The 19891-nt window shown below is 35.3% G+C and overlaps 2 protein-coding genes across 3 annotated transcripts; both read right to left on the bottom strand.

The window, feature by feature from the left end:
• Window positions 1-8: 8 nt before the first annotated feature.
• On the bottom strand, window positions 9-9697 carry LOC138178277 (alpha-tocopherol transfer protein). Of its 2 annotated transcripts, none has more exons than XM_069109958.1 (7): window positions 9203-9697; window positions 7081-7320; window positions 4599-4690; window positions 4089-4334; window positions 3225-3419; window positions 2499-2670; window positions 9-471 (listed from the first exon to the last, which is right to left on the bottom strand). In XM_069109958.1, exons 2-7 carry the CDS (start codon window positions 7280-7282, stop codon window positions 437-439), a joined length of 942 nt encoding a protein of 313 aa, XP_068966059.1. In that variant the 5' UTR covers window positions 7283-7320; window positions 9203-9697; the 3' UTR covers window positions 9-436. The 2 variants fall into 2 exon arrangements, with proteins under 2 accessions (XP_068966059.1, XP_068966058.1); XM_069109957.1 differs by having other exon boundaries at window positions 9219-9696.
• Window positions 9698-11168: 1471 nt separating this feature from the next.
• On the bottom strand, window positions 11169-19838 carry LOC138178279 (retinaldehyde-binding protein 1). The gene is made up of 5 exons (XM_069109963.1): window positions 19506-19838; window positions 12694-13034; window positions 12358-12486; window positions 11719-11953; window positions 11169-11409 (listed from the first exon to the last, which is right to left on the bottom strand). The coding sequence occupies exons 1-5, from the start codon at window positions 19627-19629 to the stop codon at window positions 11375-11377; spliced, it is 864 nt and encodes a 287-aa protein (XP_068966064.1). The 5' UTR covers window positions 19630-19838; the 3' UTR covers window positions 11169-11374.
• Window positions 19839-19891: the final 53 nt, after the last annotated feature.

Genomic DNA, 19891 nt, shown 5'->3' with positions numbered 1-19891 from the left:
CGACTATGATTTATATGTATTTATTGCTTATATATTTTATTAAACCAAGTAACAATATTAATAACAACGTACATTGCCCGTTACACTTGTCGCATTTGAAATCACGAAATATTTATTTATTCGTAACAAGAATAATTACAAGATAACTTCGTTATCACTTCGATACGCTCATCGTTGTAATTCGTTTATCTATCTTTCTTATTTCTCAAATAAATTTTATCCAACGCGAACATAAAGATCATCGATCCATCTATAATGATAATTATTGGAACTCCCAACCTCCTCCTTCTTTGATATTTAAATCGTGATTTCTTCCAATGTTTATCACCCGTTTCCCCTATTTCGTTATACTTATTCAATGAAAACAATCACTTTACCTTAAAATCTCTGTTATCTCGTTTCAAATTGAACGCTTATCACACCTTGTCCCTCGTCATTATGTACTCTTAACATATCCATATTTACTGGCAACTGTAACGAAAAAGATTTTTAATTTGCATGAGTTTACTATAAGTCGACTACTTTCTAGAAAATTTAATATGGACAAGTGAAAACGCAGGTTAAGCAGTCTTGGATATCCGGGGACTATATTATTACCCTAATTGTACTTGTATTACTAATATTTATATAAGTCCACCATTCGCACGAATCGCAAACTTGGACAAACTATTCCTTTCGTTTATTTCCTGCTATCAAACTAGAATAGAAGCTGCTTTACCAGATCATGTATCAAACTATTTAACCCTATCTACCTGAAAACCTAGGAGATGACCTTTATTAGCACTAAGAATTATGTACTACCTAACGCTTTTTGTCTGGAAAAAATAAAATATTTCCATAGAAGGATTAAAAGAACAATTATTTGCTTCATTAACTAAACATACTTTTGCTTGTTCTTTAAAATTTCTTTTCGTTTTCGCCGTTCCTGTAGAAATCCTTTGTTCTTTAAAATCTGAAGTTTCCCAATATTTTCACACATTTATTATCTGTTAAAGATATAGCTGTATGTAAAGCGTAAAAGGGAGATAGTCGAAGGGTAAGAAGAAAGTCAGCCGAGGTTTAGTTCGCAAGCGAGAATCAAAGATAAACAAGATATTTTTCAAGACGGTAATTAATCCTTTTACGTAATGAACGAAGTTGTATGGTCCGGCAATTATCCTTTTCTGTATACGAGGGAAATTATACGAGGTGCAGTTGCGTAACCCAAACTATACCCGATAATAGCATGCAGTAACGAAACACATGCGTAATTACGCAAGTCACTAATATCAAGTGTAATCCGAATTAGTGTGAAATTCGTAACGTGGGAACTGTACATTTATTTAAAGAATCAAACGCGATAAGACCCCGTAATAATAACCAATGCACCGGTAAATCAAATTACATGGCCAGAAAATATGCGTTTACGTCGAGGTCGATTTGCACAATCTGTGGCATTCCCACTAAACAGAGTGTTAACTTTCCTCGTTTATCTTTTCTTGATTAATGGACTAATGGATTAATTTTACTTAAAACTCTGCTCGTTAAAAATCAACGTATAAAATTACATTTGATAACATTCCTCCACAACTATAATATCGAAAAGTAGAATTCAGAAGCGAATGAAGTGTCGCGTTAACACGATGTTGAAGAAAATTAACTTCTTTTACGAATTAATAAACATTTGGTCCTGAAGAATTTAATGTCCGAACTGCGTCAGTGTATTCTATAGATAAAAATCAAACTAAAACATCATGTAGCGAAAGTTCCATAAATATTGTATTAAAAGCTATAAATTACTTCACATACAACGTAAAGCTGTATATACAGGGTGGTTGGTAACTGGTGGTACAAGCGGAAAGGGGGTGATTCTACGCGAAAAAAGAAGTCGAAAATATGGAATAAAAATTTTTTTTTTTAATTTTTCCATCGAGACAACGATCTACAGTGAGATCCGTTATAACGAGACGCGATAAAGTGCACGCGTACCCAGCGAAAATTCAAAGTCGATTTTCTCGAAAACACAGCCTCGAACGAAAAATTTTTATTCTATATTTTCGACTTCTTTTTTCGCGTAGAATCACCCCCTTTCCGCTTGTACCACCAGTTACCAACCACCCTGTATATGTACTTGTGTGCGCATTTCGAAGTGTCGTTTGCTTTTGTAAATACAATGTTGACATCGGCATGCTATTAATTTTATCATAGACCGAATCTCGTGATAATTTTGTCTAGTTTCTTTACATACAAGTATAGTAGACTCATAGTAGAAACGATAAACATATGTCGCTCGTATCATTGCATAACACGTATAACTTTCTAACGAAGCTTTTTACTACATGACGTATTAATCTTATTTTGACAAATTTTTTAAAATTTGTACGCTAAATTGCAAGAACACCCTATATGTATGTGTATACATATTGCGCTATAATATATCAGCATGCGATTAATTTCCACAGATGAAGGATATTCGAGGATATGGAATAGAAATTGGGAAATGACAAGTTGTAAAGTACCTTCGAAGTCCTTCTCGAACCAGCAGAAATAATCGCAAACGCCTTGACCAATCGATTCGTTCGGCATCTCGAGTTCGCCACCAAACTCCATCGGCAAAGCTTTCGCATTAATGAAAGACAATAAAGTGTCTCTGTTTGTTCCGTGAAAGTGAAGCCTCTTACGTGTTTTCTCCTGTAAATGAAATTTCAATTATCGATGATCAAATTAAAATATTCTACAAAGCGACAAATATTATTACGACTCATCCTCGTCTATTTAGTAAATACATAAAGAAACAGTATCAACATCGTTAAGTTGTTATTTTCAGTTTGATTCGTATCCAAACTAACATTTACGTGTACAAAATCTAGCACGAGGTGATATGCAAAATTATTAAAATTCACTTTTGCATATACATCTAGATTAGTCTTTCCTTCGATATACCGTCGTAATCGAACTATTTTTCATTCAAATAGGAGAATATGGGATTAAGTACATTAGACACAAAATTAACCAAACTACGATCATCGAAATTTTTATGTCTCGATCTCACTGACCTTTCGACCGGAAAAGGAGCTTTCAACGCGTGTAGGTAAATCAGGCGCGACCAATAACAATTGTTTCTTATTTTCATACGACCTAAGAAATTCTCTGACGATAGAAAAATACGCTTTGGTCGTAAACGACGCGGAAAACGCAGAAGGGTTAATGAGAACTCGTTGATAAATGATCGTCGAAGCACGTACCAGAAGGAAAGGTTTGAAGATAGCGTAAACCATGTTGAATATGAAGGGTTGATTCACTACGTGGATACCCTTCAGTCGACAGGGTAAACATCTCTGTACCCAATCCGTTACCGAGGCGGCGAAACTCGGAGTGATGTGCGTCACATGGTTCAATGTTAGGCCGTCCATATTTAAAATTACATGGATTCCAGCAATCTACAGAAAACACGTAAAAGATATAATGACAAATTATAACGGTAATAGAACGTTAACGTAACGCGACAAGTAGAATGGAGAAAATAAATAGGACAAAAGTTTGTCTAAACTACGGTATAAGGTGAGACAGAATACGGTAAACAGAAATACGATAGAATAGGAAGAATAGAATACAGGGAAAAGATATTCACAAAGGTACAGCAGTATTTTTCAGACGGAATGGAGAAATATTCACGATATCGCGGTTGTACGCATATGCGTATAAAGTATGCGTCTGGAAGATCGGCACCGTATGGGAAAATACACGGTAGGGTATTGTGAGAACTCGAATAGAATGTTACGATGAGGCTTGCACATTTTTCAAGGTGCTATGTATCGACTCCGATAGAGCGTGCTTTCCTAACGATACTAAATATACTGCGGGAAGGCAGCTGGACTCCATACCAGTTATTACACAATCGTTTCCTCTGTAAGCTCAACCAATACTCGAAGAAAGGCTTTTAACGTTTGTATACCATACTTTCATTTCACACCTTATTTTCATCGTGCATTTCTCACGTGTCTAACTTCTTCGTCGTTCCCTGACTTTCTTCTTTATTCAAAAAATGGAGATGAGATTTAAAACGAGATTTGTTTTGAACAAGAACATGACAATTCCATTGAGTATACCTGTGTCTTGGGTTCAGCCATAGCCGCTTCCAGTGACAGTATGATCGATCGGAATATTTCATCGATACTGATGAGTTTTGTGTTCCACGCTTTCCCACAGTTGATCTGAAGCACTCTACAACCATCCGCCATACGATCTGGTAACGGAATCACCATATCTGAAGACAGCACCTTCTTCTCGTTGCTGGGTAAGAGATTTAAGCAGTAGCGTGGATTGTTCATCTTGAACTTGTAAAACCGTTTCATCTGTGAAGTTACAACGATTTTCTATCAATATAATTCTTACCTAATTTTGAAATGAAATGCGATTCTAATAATTTTGTTAAATCATTGACAGCTGACAAATTTTTGCGACAATCAGCATACTCGCTGCTATTGACACATACGTTGCGTTCTCTTAATTATTTCAAACTTAACTGTTCGAGTTTCAACAATAATTATTGACGCGGTTGTTGAATTGCAATGGCAGTAGGTATATGAATATGTATGTTAAGGTAGAATTTAACTCACCAGTTCAAAGGCACTTTTCGGGTACCATTTGCAAGGTCGTAGGAACTTCCGACAAAATTCATCGTCATCCGGCACGAACAGATCGGGTTCATCTAAAAACGAAACACAAACCTTCACGTTCGAAACGTGTAATTACATTTGGCGTTTCATTACAAAGGAAAATTGATATTGCTTCAGGAGACAAACCTAGCGGTTATTCGATCATAACGATACATTATTCCACTGCTGGAGTATTTATTACGATCGGTACAATTTTAAAAAGAAGATGTTCGCTAACTCGTTCATTGTGACGAAGAAAATTTTCCTTGTTTAAGAAAAGAAAATTAAGTAAGCAAAAAATACTTATTAAAATAAGAAAGCGAGTGATTATTTGACGATTATTCGCCGCGACTATTACCTTCAGTTTCTATCAAGTTCCTTCGAGGAACATTAGCCGAGCTCGCGATAAAGTGAAATTTTCATTTTCACCTAACCGGTTCCGAACGTATAAAACGAACGTACACCGTGGTAACATCGCGACAACGCTGCATGTCGTTCGTAGCACTTCTTTCTTCGCTATAAGAGTAACTGCAACAACACGAGGCTAATTCAAAGTATAATTCGTAAGATAAGAATCGTATTTCCGTAAAAGATTTTTTATACTTTAGTCTTGTCGATTGCTTAATTAATCTTGTCTTTCCTTCGCTATCATTGATAGAATATTTGGATTTATCGAGAAGAAATCGCACAGATCACTAAACCTGGCTGGTAACAAAATATCAAAAATATTTATTTATTTATTTCCATAAAAGGCTTTTTGTACTTTAGTCTTGTCGATTGCTTAATTAATCTTGCTTTACCTTCGTTATTGCTGATAGGATATTTTGATTTATCGAGAAGAAATCGCACAGATCACTAAACCTGGCTGGTAACAAAATATCAAAAATATTTATTTATTTATTTCCATAAAAGGCTTTTTGTACTTTAGTCTTGTCGATTGCTTAATTAATCTTGTTTTACCTTCGTTATTGCTGATAGGATATTTTGATTTATCGAGAAGAAATCGCACAGATCACTAAACCTGGCTGGTAACAAAATATCAAAAATATTTATTTCTTTATTTCCATAAAAGGCTTTTTGTACTTTAGTCTTGTCGATTGCTTAATTAATCTTGTTTTACCTTCGTTATTGCTGATAGGATATTTTGATTTATCGAGAAGAAATCGCACAGATCACTAAACCTGGCTGGTAACAAAATATCAAAAATATTTATTTATTTATTTCCATAAAAGGCTTTTTGTACTTTAGTCTTGTCGATTGCTTAATTAATCTTGCTTTACCTTCGTTATTGCTGATAGGATATTTTGATTTATCGAGAAGAAATCGCACAGATCACTAAACCTGGCTGATAAGAAAATATGAAAAATATTTATCGCGGTTGATAAATGATTGCGATTGTTATTCTTTGTCTGTCTACAATTTCCCTGTTCAAAGTACTTGCAGAGAATCGAATGATTCTAAAACGTCGATGAAAATCTATCGAGCGCTCTTCCATATGAGAAATCGTTTCACACGGCATTCTTGATCCTCTTCGATTCAATTTATAAGAAAATATCACCGGCTGAAGTGTACAGCAGATAAAGGAAGGATTGCAATATGCTTGCACGACAGAAATTTGCACGAAGAACGCTCTTCGCTTTTCTATCCAAATGAATTACAGTACAAAAATATTCTCTCTTCTCTCTTTCCCTAAACGTCTCCATCTACAATAGACCGATAAGAAAAACAACAAGATTTCTTAACACTTTACCAACCGATAGCCTATTAATCGGCTTTTTGTCACCGACAATCTTTCTCATTATTTGAGCAATAATTTCTTATTTAGTACTAAAGTACCTTGCTCAGTTGCGTCAGCTGCGTTGCTTTGTAAGCTCCCATAGTTTTATACCAATTTGAAAAACTTACCGTTCGCGATGAACGAAAAGAATGGTATTGGAGAATCTAAACCGAAACAGAGCCGGCGCCAGGGAGAATCTGCGCCTGAGCTGTCGGTCGAACGTGCGTATCCTGTTGAACCGCTAACAGTCAGTAAAGTGTTAAAAACCGTATCTTCTCTACTGACATATCGGCTGAAATGTCACTAATTTATCGTATTTCGATTCACGTAACATCTTCGAAATGCTTCCTTTTATTCTTCGAATTAACGCAAACTTCTCTTAAATCCTCTCCAAATACGTACAGCGAGTCTTTCCTACTAAACTATTCGTAAAGCCATTCATGTGACATTTTTAAACTTAACCATACTTTTCTAATCGCTTTCATAGCTACCGTTTCTATTCGCTGAAAATTCTCCTAACTCTTGCACAAACTGTAAAATCGAGTATTTTCTACCAAACTTCCCTGTATTTCACGATTATCCGAGTGAATGTATGTTAAGATGGCCATGAAATGAACGCTATAGCGCTACCGGGCACCATTTCCCAGCAGTCCCGTTACCTGGTACCTTTGTACATCGCCTTGAAGTCCTTCAACGCCTGTTCCACGACCTCTGGCGTCTCGCGTAACTCGTTCTTCGTCTTTTCCCTGTAGAAGTCATCGCCTTCGTCGAAATCGGCCTTCAACACGGAGCTGCCTATCTTCAAATGCGGCAATTCTCTCGATTTGGTTGGAACGATGCAGGCATCCTGGTCTCCTAGCCGCTCCATGAGATCGCTGACAAGGCTTTGTTACTCTTGAACGAACTCTATGTATAGAACATACATGAAAAACCAGTTACATACAATTTTTGTTAGAAACATAGGAACTACATGCATGTGTATACACATATGTATGTAGAAATAATTCTACCTTTTTCTTTTACCGTTTGTTCGAATTACGTTTGCTATTGTACGTGTATTACTTACGTAATACGTGTACAAGTTTATGAATATCATATTTACATAAATTAAATGTGATTTTAACGTCAGTGATAATTGGACGTTGTTCAGCTCGATGCGTGTTTCCGTCGATCCTCCAATCTTTTTAATCGATATGGTATTGTTTGGTGCGTTGCACGTTGATTTCGAGGAAGATTTTGGATTGAGACGTTATTCTAGCACTGACAGCGCTCAGTCATGTGTTTTCCATAAAATTTACGTTATTCTCTCTACTAAAAAGAATTTTTATTTATTTCCTCTGCATGTATATCGTTCACCATTTAGTATTCTCGACATCGGATAAATATTATGTATACAAAATTTCGTTTTTATTCGTTGTTAACGAAATTGATGGAAGCGAGTGTTTGTGTGAATGTACCATAATGTGTATAAATATTTGCTTGAAACAAGCTAAATACGGAATTTAACGCGAGTAATCGTAGGATCTGTTTCACTATTTGCACAGTTACTACTTCAGAAGTATAAAGTAAACATAATTTAAGGAATTTCTTTTGAACTTTTTAACTGAATTATTAACACTATTTTAATACTATCGATGATCCGATTATCGACTTTGATAGAACGAATATCCCACAATAAATCTCGCGGTAAATCGTAAAATGAATAATAATTAATCCCAAAGAACTTTCACGGAAATGGTGAAATAATATTATGGGAAACTTTCTATTATCGTTTTATCGTTCGTACAACAAAAGTTCGCAAATATTGTCCGAATAAATATCCACTTTCTTCTGTATTGAATCGTTGAAATGCAACGTACAAAATCCATTCTTTGCAACGTTTATTTATATTTTACATGTACTTATCCCAATCCGGTAGTTCGCTGCCAGATAAGATATCTAAAAACTCCAAATGATATCTGACGGGTGTATACAGCGATTGATATTGCAGAAATCTTGTCGCATAACTTTCTTTCCATTCACTTCAAATGGAGAAATACGAACAAAAGGTCTTTAAGTTGCTTTATACCGATAATATTGACTTGCTATTATTTCGAACAACGAAATAGTTCAAAATGTGTGGTTCTAATGCGGTTCTTATATGCGACTTTTGTGCAGCATACTGTAACCTAATTACTCGGCCTTTCCTCTTCAACGACACTTTTTTAGTCAATTTATGCAATGTCATTTATATATATACAAAACTTAGAAAACATAGATACTAGATAAAGATAAACTGTGATATATTTAATTATCAATTATTAATTAAAAGACGCGTCACATTATTAGCCAAAAATAAAATATGCAATATCGTTTGATAAAAATAAGAATTTGCTGAGAGTCGTATATTTTACGAACAGTAAATAACCCTTGCGTTTTATACTTAAATCATCAAATACGTATTAATCTGTCTCAACAAACAAAATTTTCCAGTGCCGATTTATTCCAAATTTTCCTTTTCAACCCTTTTATCGCTTGATAAACTAACAAAGGATACAAAATGAACAACTTAGAAAAGAATTATTTCCTTATCCTCAAGATTCCCCCTTTTTCTAGCATGGGATACGCAAAATACGTACTCTCAGCTTTTTAATTCAGAACCGTGATTCGAACATGAAGACTAATATGCCCAAAACCAAAACAACAATCCTTCCTATAACACACCAATGTCGATCATCGATATTAAACGCAGACAACATCGAATCGAATACGAATAAAAATGAGCCAATCGACAAATAAATGGTCATACCTGAAAATTTACTTACTCGAGGGATCCAGTCGGAATCGAGCTCCTCTCTTGGGAAATTAATTTTTTTACGAGAATAATGGTTCGTCTCACGATATCCCGATGACGAGGCTGCAGGATGTCATGTCACGGTTTCTACGCGACAAGATCCACGAATGTCACGAACGCAGTATCGATTACGAGGATCGTGACGAAGGGACGACTAAAAACTGAGAAGCTGGCCTGTTAAAAGAGAAACAGGTTGGTCGGTCGATCGAACGAACGGATGCAACGTGATTGAGACTCTGGTGGAAACTATCTCGGAGCACGACTCACAAGTCGGAAATCGGCTGAAAAGCGAAAGCGTTTCTCCCACCTTTGTAGTGACAGTGAGACCCACAACGAAGGTTATGCTCCTTCTCGACCCGCGACACCGCGACTAATTAAATTTAGAACTGATTTCTGACTCAACGTTAAAAACATTTTTATAATTGACATGCGCATATTCCATTTAATTTACGATCACCTTTCGCGTTTGTTATACGTCATCGTGACACATTATTTCTGCTTGATTTCGTCTTCATTGTGATTCAGCCTTTTCTTCGCTAAGAGAAATGGACGTAAGATGTATTATTAAACTATTCTCTACATAGTGTTCTCTACATATGTTTGAAGAAGATATCCGAGTCCTTCGTTCGATCCTGTGTACATTTTATTTTTCAAAGATGTTTTTACATCGTGTAACGGTTAGGAAAACGAGGGTACTTTTTCCTTCCGAAAATTCTACAAATTTAAACGATTGTTAATGAAGCTTAAGAAATGTTGTGAACGAGGCAGCAGCTTCGAGCTTGTAAATGAACCCAAGTAGATCGTTGTGCGAAATTCTACGAATCACGAAATTATAACAGTTCAAATATCGATAATTTTTCATCGAAAATTTTCAGTATATCCGATATATGTAAAATATACAAAACGATTTGCTATCTATGTTCCATCTTCTAAATTGTATTCATAAAAATATGAATTATTCGCATACCGTTATATGTAATATGTACGTTAGAGAAATAATTAATAAGTTTAGTTGATAACACAACTCGATGTAGTTAATAAATTATGTTTATAAAATTCATATTTGTAAAATTCGTTTCTCTGTTTTACCTATTTTCATTTTCTTTTCTTCCCCTTGCATTCTCGCCTCGTTAAAATGAAATTAGAAATACGAAGATGTGGTCACACATGATATAGAAATTTCTATACGTCGTTACGTACTATACGATAAACTTTCTTTTTAGTCCAGTTTCGAATAGCGCTCCGAATCGAGTTGACCTGCACGACTCGAGTCAAGTTCGAAAGCGTTATATAAATGCATAAAGAGTTTGCCTTCTTCTTTACGCATTGTAATTTTAGAATGTTTGTAACTAGCATCAAGCTCGATTTAAACTGTTTTCGTTGAATTCTTATTTAGAATTTTTAATTGTGTTTACTTCCTCTCATCATTGTTAATATATTCGAGACTTACGAATATTATAGCAACGTTTTTCGAAATTTAAAAATAAGATTGCATAAGTTTGCATGAATTTGTATATTTTTTTAAAGGTAAATCTTATTAGGACAGGTTTTGCTTGAAACGGAGAAAGGTTTCGAAATGAACTTTTGAGATGTAAAAGATAAACAAATCGAAAACCTGGTTCCTCTATTCAAAAATTGTTATAAAGATGCAATTACCTGACTAAAAAATTGCCTATCATCAGAACAATCTGCTTCAAAAGTCTTATTTTACTTTCCTTTTTTCGCTATTCTGCCTTTTTTCATTTTACGCTTATACTTTACTCGGATTTTCTTCTTTGCTCTGCATTTTAAGAAGATGCAAACAAAAATCATGTATACCATGTATACCAATTATAATCTTTTGCTTACATTTACTATAGTCGCACTATAGTCTCGTCATTCATACTTCTCTTGAAAACATATTTTTCATTGCCAAAGGATATTTTAAGAGTGAGCAAATATTATTTATAATATACAGAAATAACCATGTTTCGTACAAAACTATACACTTAATAGTAATTTGATAAATCCATCATAAATGTGCAACGACAGCAATTGTTGATATTCTTAAAATACTTTGTACAAGAATGTGATCACAGTATAATTCGAATGCCTCATTGTTTTAGTCCCTTCGTTTTTCGATATTCGTTATTCACTTTTACGATATCCGTACGAATTCCATTCTGAAAAATAAAAGAAATTGTATCAGTTTCTTGCTTTGTTATATCGAAAATTTTTATTTCATCCCGATTTATTCGAGTGTTCCTTTTCTATAATCTTCTATCATATTTTAATTGACGTATTTCTATTAAATCCATTTACAAGACAAAAGGATATATTTATGTCATTTGTAAATTCTATAAAAAATTTATATTTTTAAAGAATATAAAACATATATTTTAAGAAGACTCGAATGCAACGTCGATTTTTGTCTCTATATAACGTACGACTGGAAAGAATGAATACTTTCAATTAGGTTAATTAAATCTTACCTTTGATCTTATCTTCGTGCTGAAGCAGTACAGGATACCAATCGGCGCTGGAGTAATCGATTTCCGGTAGATTGCCCCCATAGTTCTTCGGAATGTGACTAACTGGAATGTATGCATGAAGGGAAGACATCTTGGTGCCGTGGAAGAACATACGTTTCTTTAGCTTTTCCTTCACGAAGGGCTTGAACATTTGCCACACCATGTTGAATAGGAACGGTTGTTTTACGAAGTGTACCTGCGATCGATTAGAATCGTCGACGTTATTAATCAAAAGCGTTCAAACTATACGTAAAGTAATTTCACTTCTGGGTCGATCCTATCACATACAGAACTAAATTACAGACGTTCGCGCATTTATGGGAAGGTCTAAAAGTTAGTTCCATTAATCCGGATTTTGAAGATTTTCATAATTTTAAAAATTCCACGGTTTTTAGAATAGATTCGTTTGAGTGGAAGTAGGTGACAGTGCGTTGAATTTAAAAATCCCTTTCCCATAAGAAAACTGGTGCGGTTTATCATGTTTTCCACCTATAGTCTTCGTTTGAATTATCAAAATGCAGAATTCATGCGTAACAACGCGCAACATTCCGAGATAGTAAGAAATATTACAAAATCCTTAAATCAAAGTTGTCTACGAACCTCTTTCAAACGCAGAGGCATAGCTTCTTGAATAAACGTCAAGAGTTTCATGCAAAAAGATGGTGTCATGCCCATCACTTGTTTCATACTTAGGCCCTCGAAATCCATTATGACGATAGTTCCGTATATCTGTAAAAGAGGATCATTTTCTTACACGAACATAAAAGCATGTCTGAAAAGCAAGTCACGAACTACCAAAGAAAGAAATAAACTTCTCAGCTACGATTGCAGTCTGTGATATTTTACATAACCATATAATCACGAGTATATTGAACGTTACAAAACCAACAGCGTTATAAAACCAGCCTGTCCGTCCACAATTTCTATCGTACTTGCCTGAGTTAGCGGCTCCCAGATAGCGAGCTGGTGAACCAAATACAACACTCGAAATATTTGATCGGCGCTGACAGCGGTCGGGTCCCAAGACTTTCCGCAGTTAACAACAAGTATTCTTCGATTTTTATTATCTCTTCCTTTGATGACATTCACCACGTTGTGCTCGAGCATAGTGACCTTCTCGTCGCTTGGCATCAAATTAGACAACAGAGCTGCGTTTTTATCTTTGAACTCGGCGGTCCTCTTCATCAGCTCGTAGGCGCTCTTCGCGTAGAATTTGCATGGTCGCAGGAATATTAAAAGAAAAACTTCGTCCGTACGAAAATAGAGCGTCTTGTCGTCTGAAAATGAAAATGTTCTCATTTTCATTTGATAAATAACGTTAAAACGTATGAAATGTATGACGAATAATATTACAGCTATCAGGATTGAAGATGTAACGAAATATAATTCAGGGAAATAGAAAATGTATTTTAACTTCTTCTACTCAATATAATGCATAATGTATATCAATTTTTTAAGCACAATGTTCAATGTTCATATTATATAATTATTATAAGTGTAACTATCGTTGTGTTAACTATGTTATGATTTGTAGACTTTGTGACGAAGGTTTTTTTTTATTGAAATCATCGATTTTTACCGAACGTTTATAAAAACTTTTTCTGGATATAATATATCGTCCATTTTATAGATACATGGAATTACGAACTTTGGTAATTACATAGAAAAGGGTACCCCTCACCGATTTCAACGAACTTGAATTATACTGTCAACGTTGACATTCGAACAATCTTCTCGTACTGTAACTATCGCCCGGCCTTCATTTCCCAGATGTTCAAAAAAAACTTCAATGAAATTTAATTTCCACTTCACGTCATTTTACCATATATACAATGCCATGTATATACCGCATATAAATGGCTGGATTTTCATATAATCAACTTCAACGAGTAATAAACGGAAATTTCGAACATTAATAAATTCAATCTTATCGCTGTTAATCACAAGATTAGTAAGATCAGAGTTGGAGCCGCACAAGTATTATGATACCTTCTAACTACTACTACATGTAAATATTCCTGATCTATTCACACTTTATACCGTAGTAAAGCAGATTTGTTACTGCTCATTCGTATATCGTTTATTTTCCTTTTTTTTTTTTTTTTTGTTATAAAACTTTGACAATACTTCCAATGATATTTATATGACTTTTTTTAAACCTTGATCTATAAAATATACTGACAAGAACGTTTGGCTGGAAAAAAATTGAAGCACCCTGTATACTGTATAGCGTATTATACCATATATACTTTTGTGTACAACTCAAAGATTAAAATCGCGCGTGCTTATCATTAGGCTACATGTGGCTAACATACATATACTATAGATACGCACGACTCTACTTATTAATTGTATTGAATAGACAGATTTCTACCAAACGTCCAAATCGGACAAATTGTGAATGTAAACAACTGAATAAAAAAAAAACGAATAGACAGATAAGGTATAGCGTTCATATGTCATATATCAGTTCATATATAAATGGATTCATTGAAAATTATTTCGCACTAGCATAGCCGACCGCCTAATGGCGGCTGGTTAATACTCTAATGATCTAGTCCAATCCATGATCCATTCATTTTCTTTTTTATTTATACAATATTAAAAGTGGTTGCCTATCTCATCGATGAATTCAGTTTAAGTTGGACTACGTAAAAGCGCGTCTCGCTACTCCAGAACGAAGCGTAATCGTAAGGTAAACTATACCAAAGTTTTTTCCAAATATCTCGGAAAAGCGGAAATCAAGCGGCTTTGCGATAACGTGTACAGGAGAAAGTTGTACAGAATATCGATCTTGACAATGTATTTCAAGATCGTTAAAAGCGGTGAGACGTGTCCTTTTCTATATAATTACCCGAATTTTATAACCAATTATATACGAAACATTTTGACTAAAAATCTAAAAATCTACATAAAAGTTAGAAAATACAGAGCCAGCTCATACACATTTCATTCGTAGAGCTCGCAAAAATATTTAGACGTTCAATTATTCCTTATATCAATATTCACCACTTTCAACGCTTTTGTTTAATATCTACAATTACATTCTCTTATCATCGTTAGAAGATACTGGCACGGGAATGTGAAGAGACGACAAGATAAGCAGGAAATATGAAGAAGTTGTTGAGAAACGAGGGGAAGGGATTGAAATAAAACAAGTAGGAGAAAGGAGGAAGGAGGGAACAGAAGAGAGTTAAGCTAAGATAGCGAGGATCGTCACAAAAGGTGACTAAGTTCATGCTACGACTAGGCAAGAAACGCCTAAAAACGCGAAAGTGTTTCGATTGTAAGCCTAGATTTACATACCTCTAAATAGCTAACTACTTTTTGTCATAGGTTCTTAAACTTTAAACATAATTATTATTGCCATTGGGTATTACTATTACTGTTTATGTATATGTTTATACAGTGCAAACCGAACGTCGCTGCAAAGACAACCGCAAAAAGTAAAAACATAACAATCTTGTGTATATTGTTGTAAATTCCACCAGTCGCGGAGAGACGCGATCGCGAGGGAGCGCGTCAACGGGAATCGTAAATTCCTGTTACGATTAGAATAATCAACGCCACGAACAGATCGATTCCCTTATTTCTGGTGGGATAATAGGGGTGGTTGAGTTAGTATAACACTGCGGTTAGCAGGTTATAATATATATTTTATTTCCAACAACTGATTTTACTGATTATATAAATGTTCGGAGATACTCGTGGATCAGGCTACAATGTCGAGTCGTAATGTCTTTTACAATCAGGTTCAAAGTGTTCGACTCGTATAAGTATTAGCAACTTGTCGAGTTGGCCACTAAGTTTTGACTCTTTTCGAGTTGGTGTTTGACTCTTCGCGAGCAGAGATTTGACTCTTTTCGAATTGGCACCGGACTTTTGATTTCTTGGAGCCGAACTTTTGACTGACTGTCCGCTCTCGTCTTATTACGGAGGGAAGCACGGTACGGGTGTGCTTTTCGAACGAAGAAAGGGGATTCGTTGTTCACACTTTTCGTTAGGAAATTGAGGCTAACGATCCGCGATGCCCATTGGTTATTGTCAACGTTAATGAATGAAGATAGGAGGAGGAAACCTCCTACCAACGTGGCTCCTGAGTGACATTGTCCTTGGGAAAAAACCGCTTTTCCCGTTAGGTAGATACCCGCTTTCTCCGTAATTTATAAGAGCGCACAATAAACATAAGGACCGTTTTAAGGATCGTCCATAACGGAAAACACTTACAGGATGAGAGATTCCTTCAAATTAATAAGAATATCGAAGGTCTGAATAACGGTACGTGGACCTTTGGTGGCCAGATAACGAGGGATGGCGTACGGATTATCTCACGGGACGTAACAATTGTCGTATTTTTATCCGAATACGAGCATGGAGTGGTTTGAATACGTAACACTAAGACACATAAATATTCAATCGGGACGCTCAAGTATGCCGTTGTGACAGTTACCTAAATACACAAAATAGAAGGATATCGAAACGATATGGTCGCTACCGTACGAAGTGTCTTAAGTAAATAGAAATCTTGCAAGTAAATTAGAAAACGTGTTTGTTAACTGCACTTGATCTTCGTTTCCACTGCTTATTTACCATTGAGGAATTTGCTATGTCATAGGCATATATTGACAATGCACTTGTAGCACGTCTCAAAAAGTGATTTAAGTTTGATTGACTTTCAATTATTTTGTATTAATTTACTTAAATTACCGGAACTGACTCCTTCTTGCAGCAACCTCTTTAATTGAGAATATTTTTAAAAATCTATATAAACAGTGAAACAAAGTAACTTGTATTAGAAACACATATATATTAAATTTTGTTTAACAATTAAATCTTCTAAGAATGTATAAAAATCGTGCAGTCGAATAATGAGAAAAATTATCAATTATTGACTAGATTTCCATAACTGGCAAAAGAGTTTTAATCTTCCATTAGATCCATAGATGCAAATCTTCAAAACGGTCTATTGAATTTCATGAAATTATTCGAACACGCACACAAGTTATTCCATAATATCCCTTTCAATTCGTTCAATTCGTCCAATTCGATATAGAAACTATATTTCACTCGGGAAATAATTTTCATTTCATCAGTCACGACAGTAGTGGAAGATCGAACTGTCCTCGCGTGCTCACAGCGAAACCTCTTCCGTAAAAAATTGCCCCGGTATTCCTTGTTAAGAAAATTGCAACAATCTGCGACTCATTCCTGAAGTCAGGAACGGAACAGGACAAGCGATCAAAATGAGAAAAGAACTTTAAAACTTTTGAAGAACTTTTAAAAAATTATGCTAAAACTTGTCTAACATTGTATAGAGAATGTTAAGCGTGATATATCGGTGTTTTCATCGATAGATTTCTAGCACTGTTTCTTGTCAATAAATGAAAAAAGTCATTGCAATGCTATCATCCGATATATCAAACTCCAATTTGCACAGAAACGCTTGCTTCCACTCGAGCTCAAACAAAAACTATAATTATACTTTATCTCCAATGATCAAAGAAACTTTTGAACTGACCGAGATAACAGTGATAAATTCCTAGTCTACAGTGGATATTATCCGCAAATAAATTACGCGAAGATAAACTAAGCGAATTCTATTGCGAATCTATTAACATTTAAATTGCATGATCAGTCCTACCAGATTTTACTGTATGTCTTTTAGTGACGAGAATTTGAAACCTTGTCATAAAAATAGCGGTCAGTTCGTTCTGTGCTGTGTCGAATATTGTGTTATAAGGAAGGCTGTCGCAATTTTTCCACCGTACTATGTCAAAACAGTATTTTCAACGCAGCGTGTTGTAAGACGATCGAGCGTATTTCCTTATTCCCTAAATGATAAAGTAAAATGTACCAACTTTTAAAGTTACGATCATATCGACCTCCAAATACGATTATATTATTTTTTTTGTATTTACGAATTTGTTTCACAATGGTATATTTTTATTTACAGTGACTACCAAAAGTTTCTAATCAGAGTGTAATTCTATTTCAGTAATATTCGCAACTGTTTAAAGATAAGAAGAAACTTGTTCTATACCCTTTGGCAAGTATACTCTCTTTCCATACTTAGCCAATATTAATATATCGAATTGGATCGATCTAATTTGCGAAGAAAAAGTATAAAACAGAGAGTACCAAGGTTTTTTCGCCGGCACTATTTCTGGCATTAATGACACGGTTTTATATTGGTACAACGAGAATCTTATCTTAGATATACAGGTTTCTTTACCTCTTAACGTCAAGGGTCAAGGTACACAGCATTATCGATACAGATTTAATCAATTGTATTACCAACGATCTTTGATCATTTTCATCCGTGTACCTGCTATACTGGCTCTATTTATCAACGTTCAAGAATTGTGAAACACAGACGATGTTTAAACGAAAACTCGAACGCTACTGTACAGCCACACCGATAAGCTCTTATCGAAGAGGCGATGATGACCGTCAGTGAACGTTCTGATGCACTCGGAGCTGACTAGAATAACGTCAATCCTTTGAATATGTTAAAATATCCTTTATACTTTTCTTAATTCTATATACTTCCAAAGATTTTTCAATATTTTTTTCCCTCTCGTCGATATCTATTGAAATCAACTGGAATTCATTAAAATTATGCAAATAAATTATTAAAAATCAATAGTTTTCTTTTTCCGATTGTTAAAGAAAAGGCGTCTTTGCGAATTGATTTACACCGTCTATTGAATATTGATTTTCATTTAAATTTAAAATGTTGAAAACGTCGCGTTTTTACGTATTATAGTAACGAACGTACGAATAAACAACGTTAATCGTTATATAAAACGTGCTATATCTATTACATTTATACGAATTACATCGCATGACGGAGAATATTATTAAAACAATTGGAAATTAAAGTTGAATCTAGAAACGAAGCGACTATCGTGTATGACATATTTCTGAAGTTCCTTATGAATTGTGTGTTTGTTATGCGCATTATCGTCAGTTAGTTGTTTTCTTAAATATAAGATAATTTCTCAATATAGTATGGATGACAATGGAAAGAAAAACAAAGCCAGTATGTAGTACGTAATGTTTTCGACTGTCTTCGTTTATTAAAGAATCTGAAGTGAGATAGTCGATCAAGCTTGCGTAAACTGTCAAATATCTTTGTTCGGCAACGGCTACGTAACCCGACGTCAAAATCTAATGGTTCACCTGTTTACGAGCGTTGGTGGCCGTGAAGATTAAGATCGCTTTCATCGATTTATCGTATCGACTAGTAGAAGCTTCGCATCGAGGTAAATAATCTTCGACTTTTCGCATAAAAGAAATCTATCGCATCGTGCGTCTAACGTTCTTCCCTTAAGAGACGAAAGTTTCAAGGCGAAGATAAAATTTTAGAGCACGGATATCCTACATTTGCCCGTTAGATCGCTGCCAATTTTTTAATAATATCGAAAACTAATAGACTTCGCTAAAACCCTAGCCAACTGTCAAATACTAAAGACGAAAATATTCTGTAAACTCTTACAGAATCCATCATCGCGTAAGGGAAAATAGCGATAGGATCGCCTAAAGACAAAGCTGCGAATAGCAGAAAGCTCCAAATTCGAAAGCAAATCCCTCTCGTAAGCCCGATCATAAAAATCGCGCTGTCTCGCGTTAAAGAACAATAGCGACGGAACTACACGAGAGAACATTTCGGAATTAAACATGCGACAAAGCCAAAAGTGAAGATGATCAGCAAATAGAACGTTGAAAGAAATTTTCTGGAAACTCACCCTCGATATACTTCTTTAAAGCTGCGAGCCCCTCCTTCGTGTTATTTTCGGTCTCCCGGAGCTCCTTCTCGGCGACAGCCAGGGCTTCCGATCCCGGTGGCGTTATATCCAACTCGAACGACATTCTTCTGCTTAATATTCCTAACAGTGTATCGAATGTCTAGCAACCAACAAAACGATCCTCACAGCAGGACAACCACGATATATCTGTGACCTGATATATCTTGCACGAGAAGAAGTCCACCATCTCAATCCAATCTTTGACCGCTCAAAGTCCAATCGGTACGCGGCGACGACGGTCCGATTTTATGACTCTTCCGCCAGTTGATTTCGTGTCGCTTAATGTACACTGTACACTGAAACCGAGGCACATTGGACGCGCGTCA

Source organism: Bombus flavifrons, chromosome 3 (genome assembly GCF_040668555.2).
Source record: "Bombus flavifrons isolate JBK064 chromosome 3, iyBomFlav1_principal, whole genome shotgun sequence".
Taxonomy (NCBI): domain Eukaryota; kingdom Metazoa; phylum Arthropoda; class Insecta; order Hymenoptera; family Apidae; genus Bombus; species Bombus flavifrons.
The sequence above is the reverse complement of the archived record's forward strand: the minus strand, read 5'-3'. Positions and strand labels throughout refer to the sequence as shown.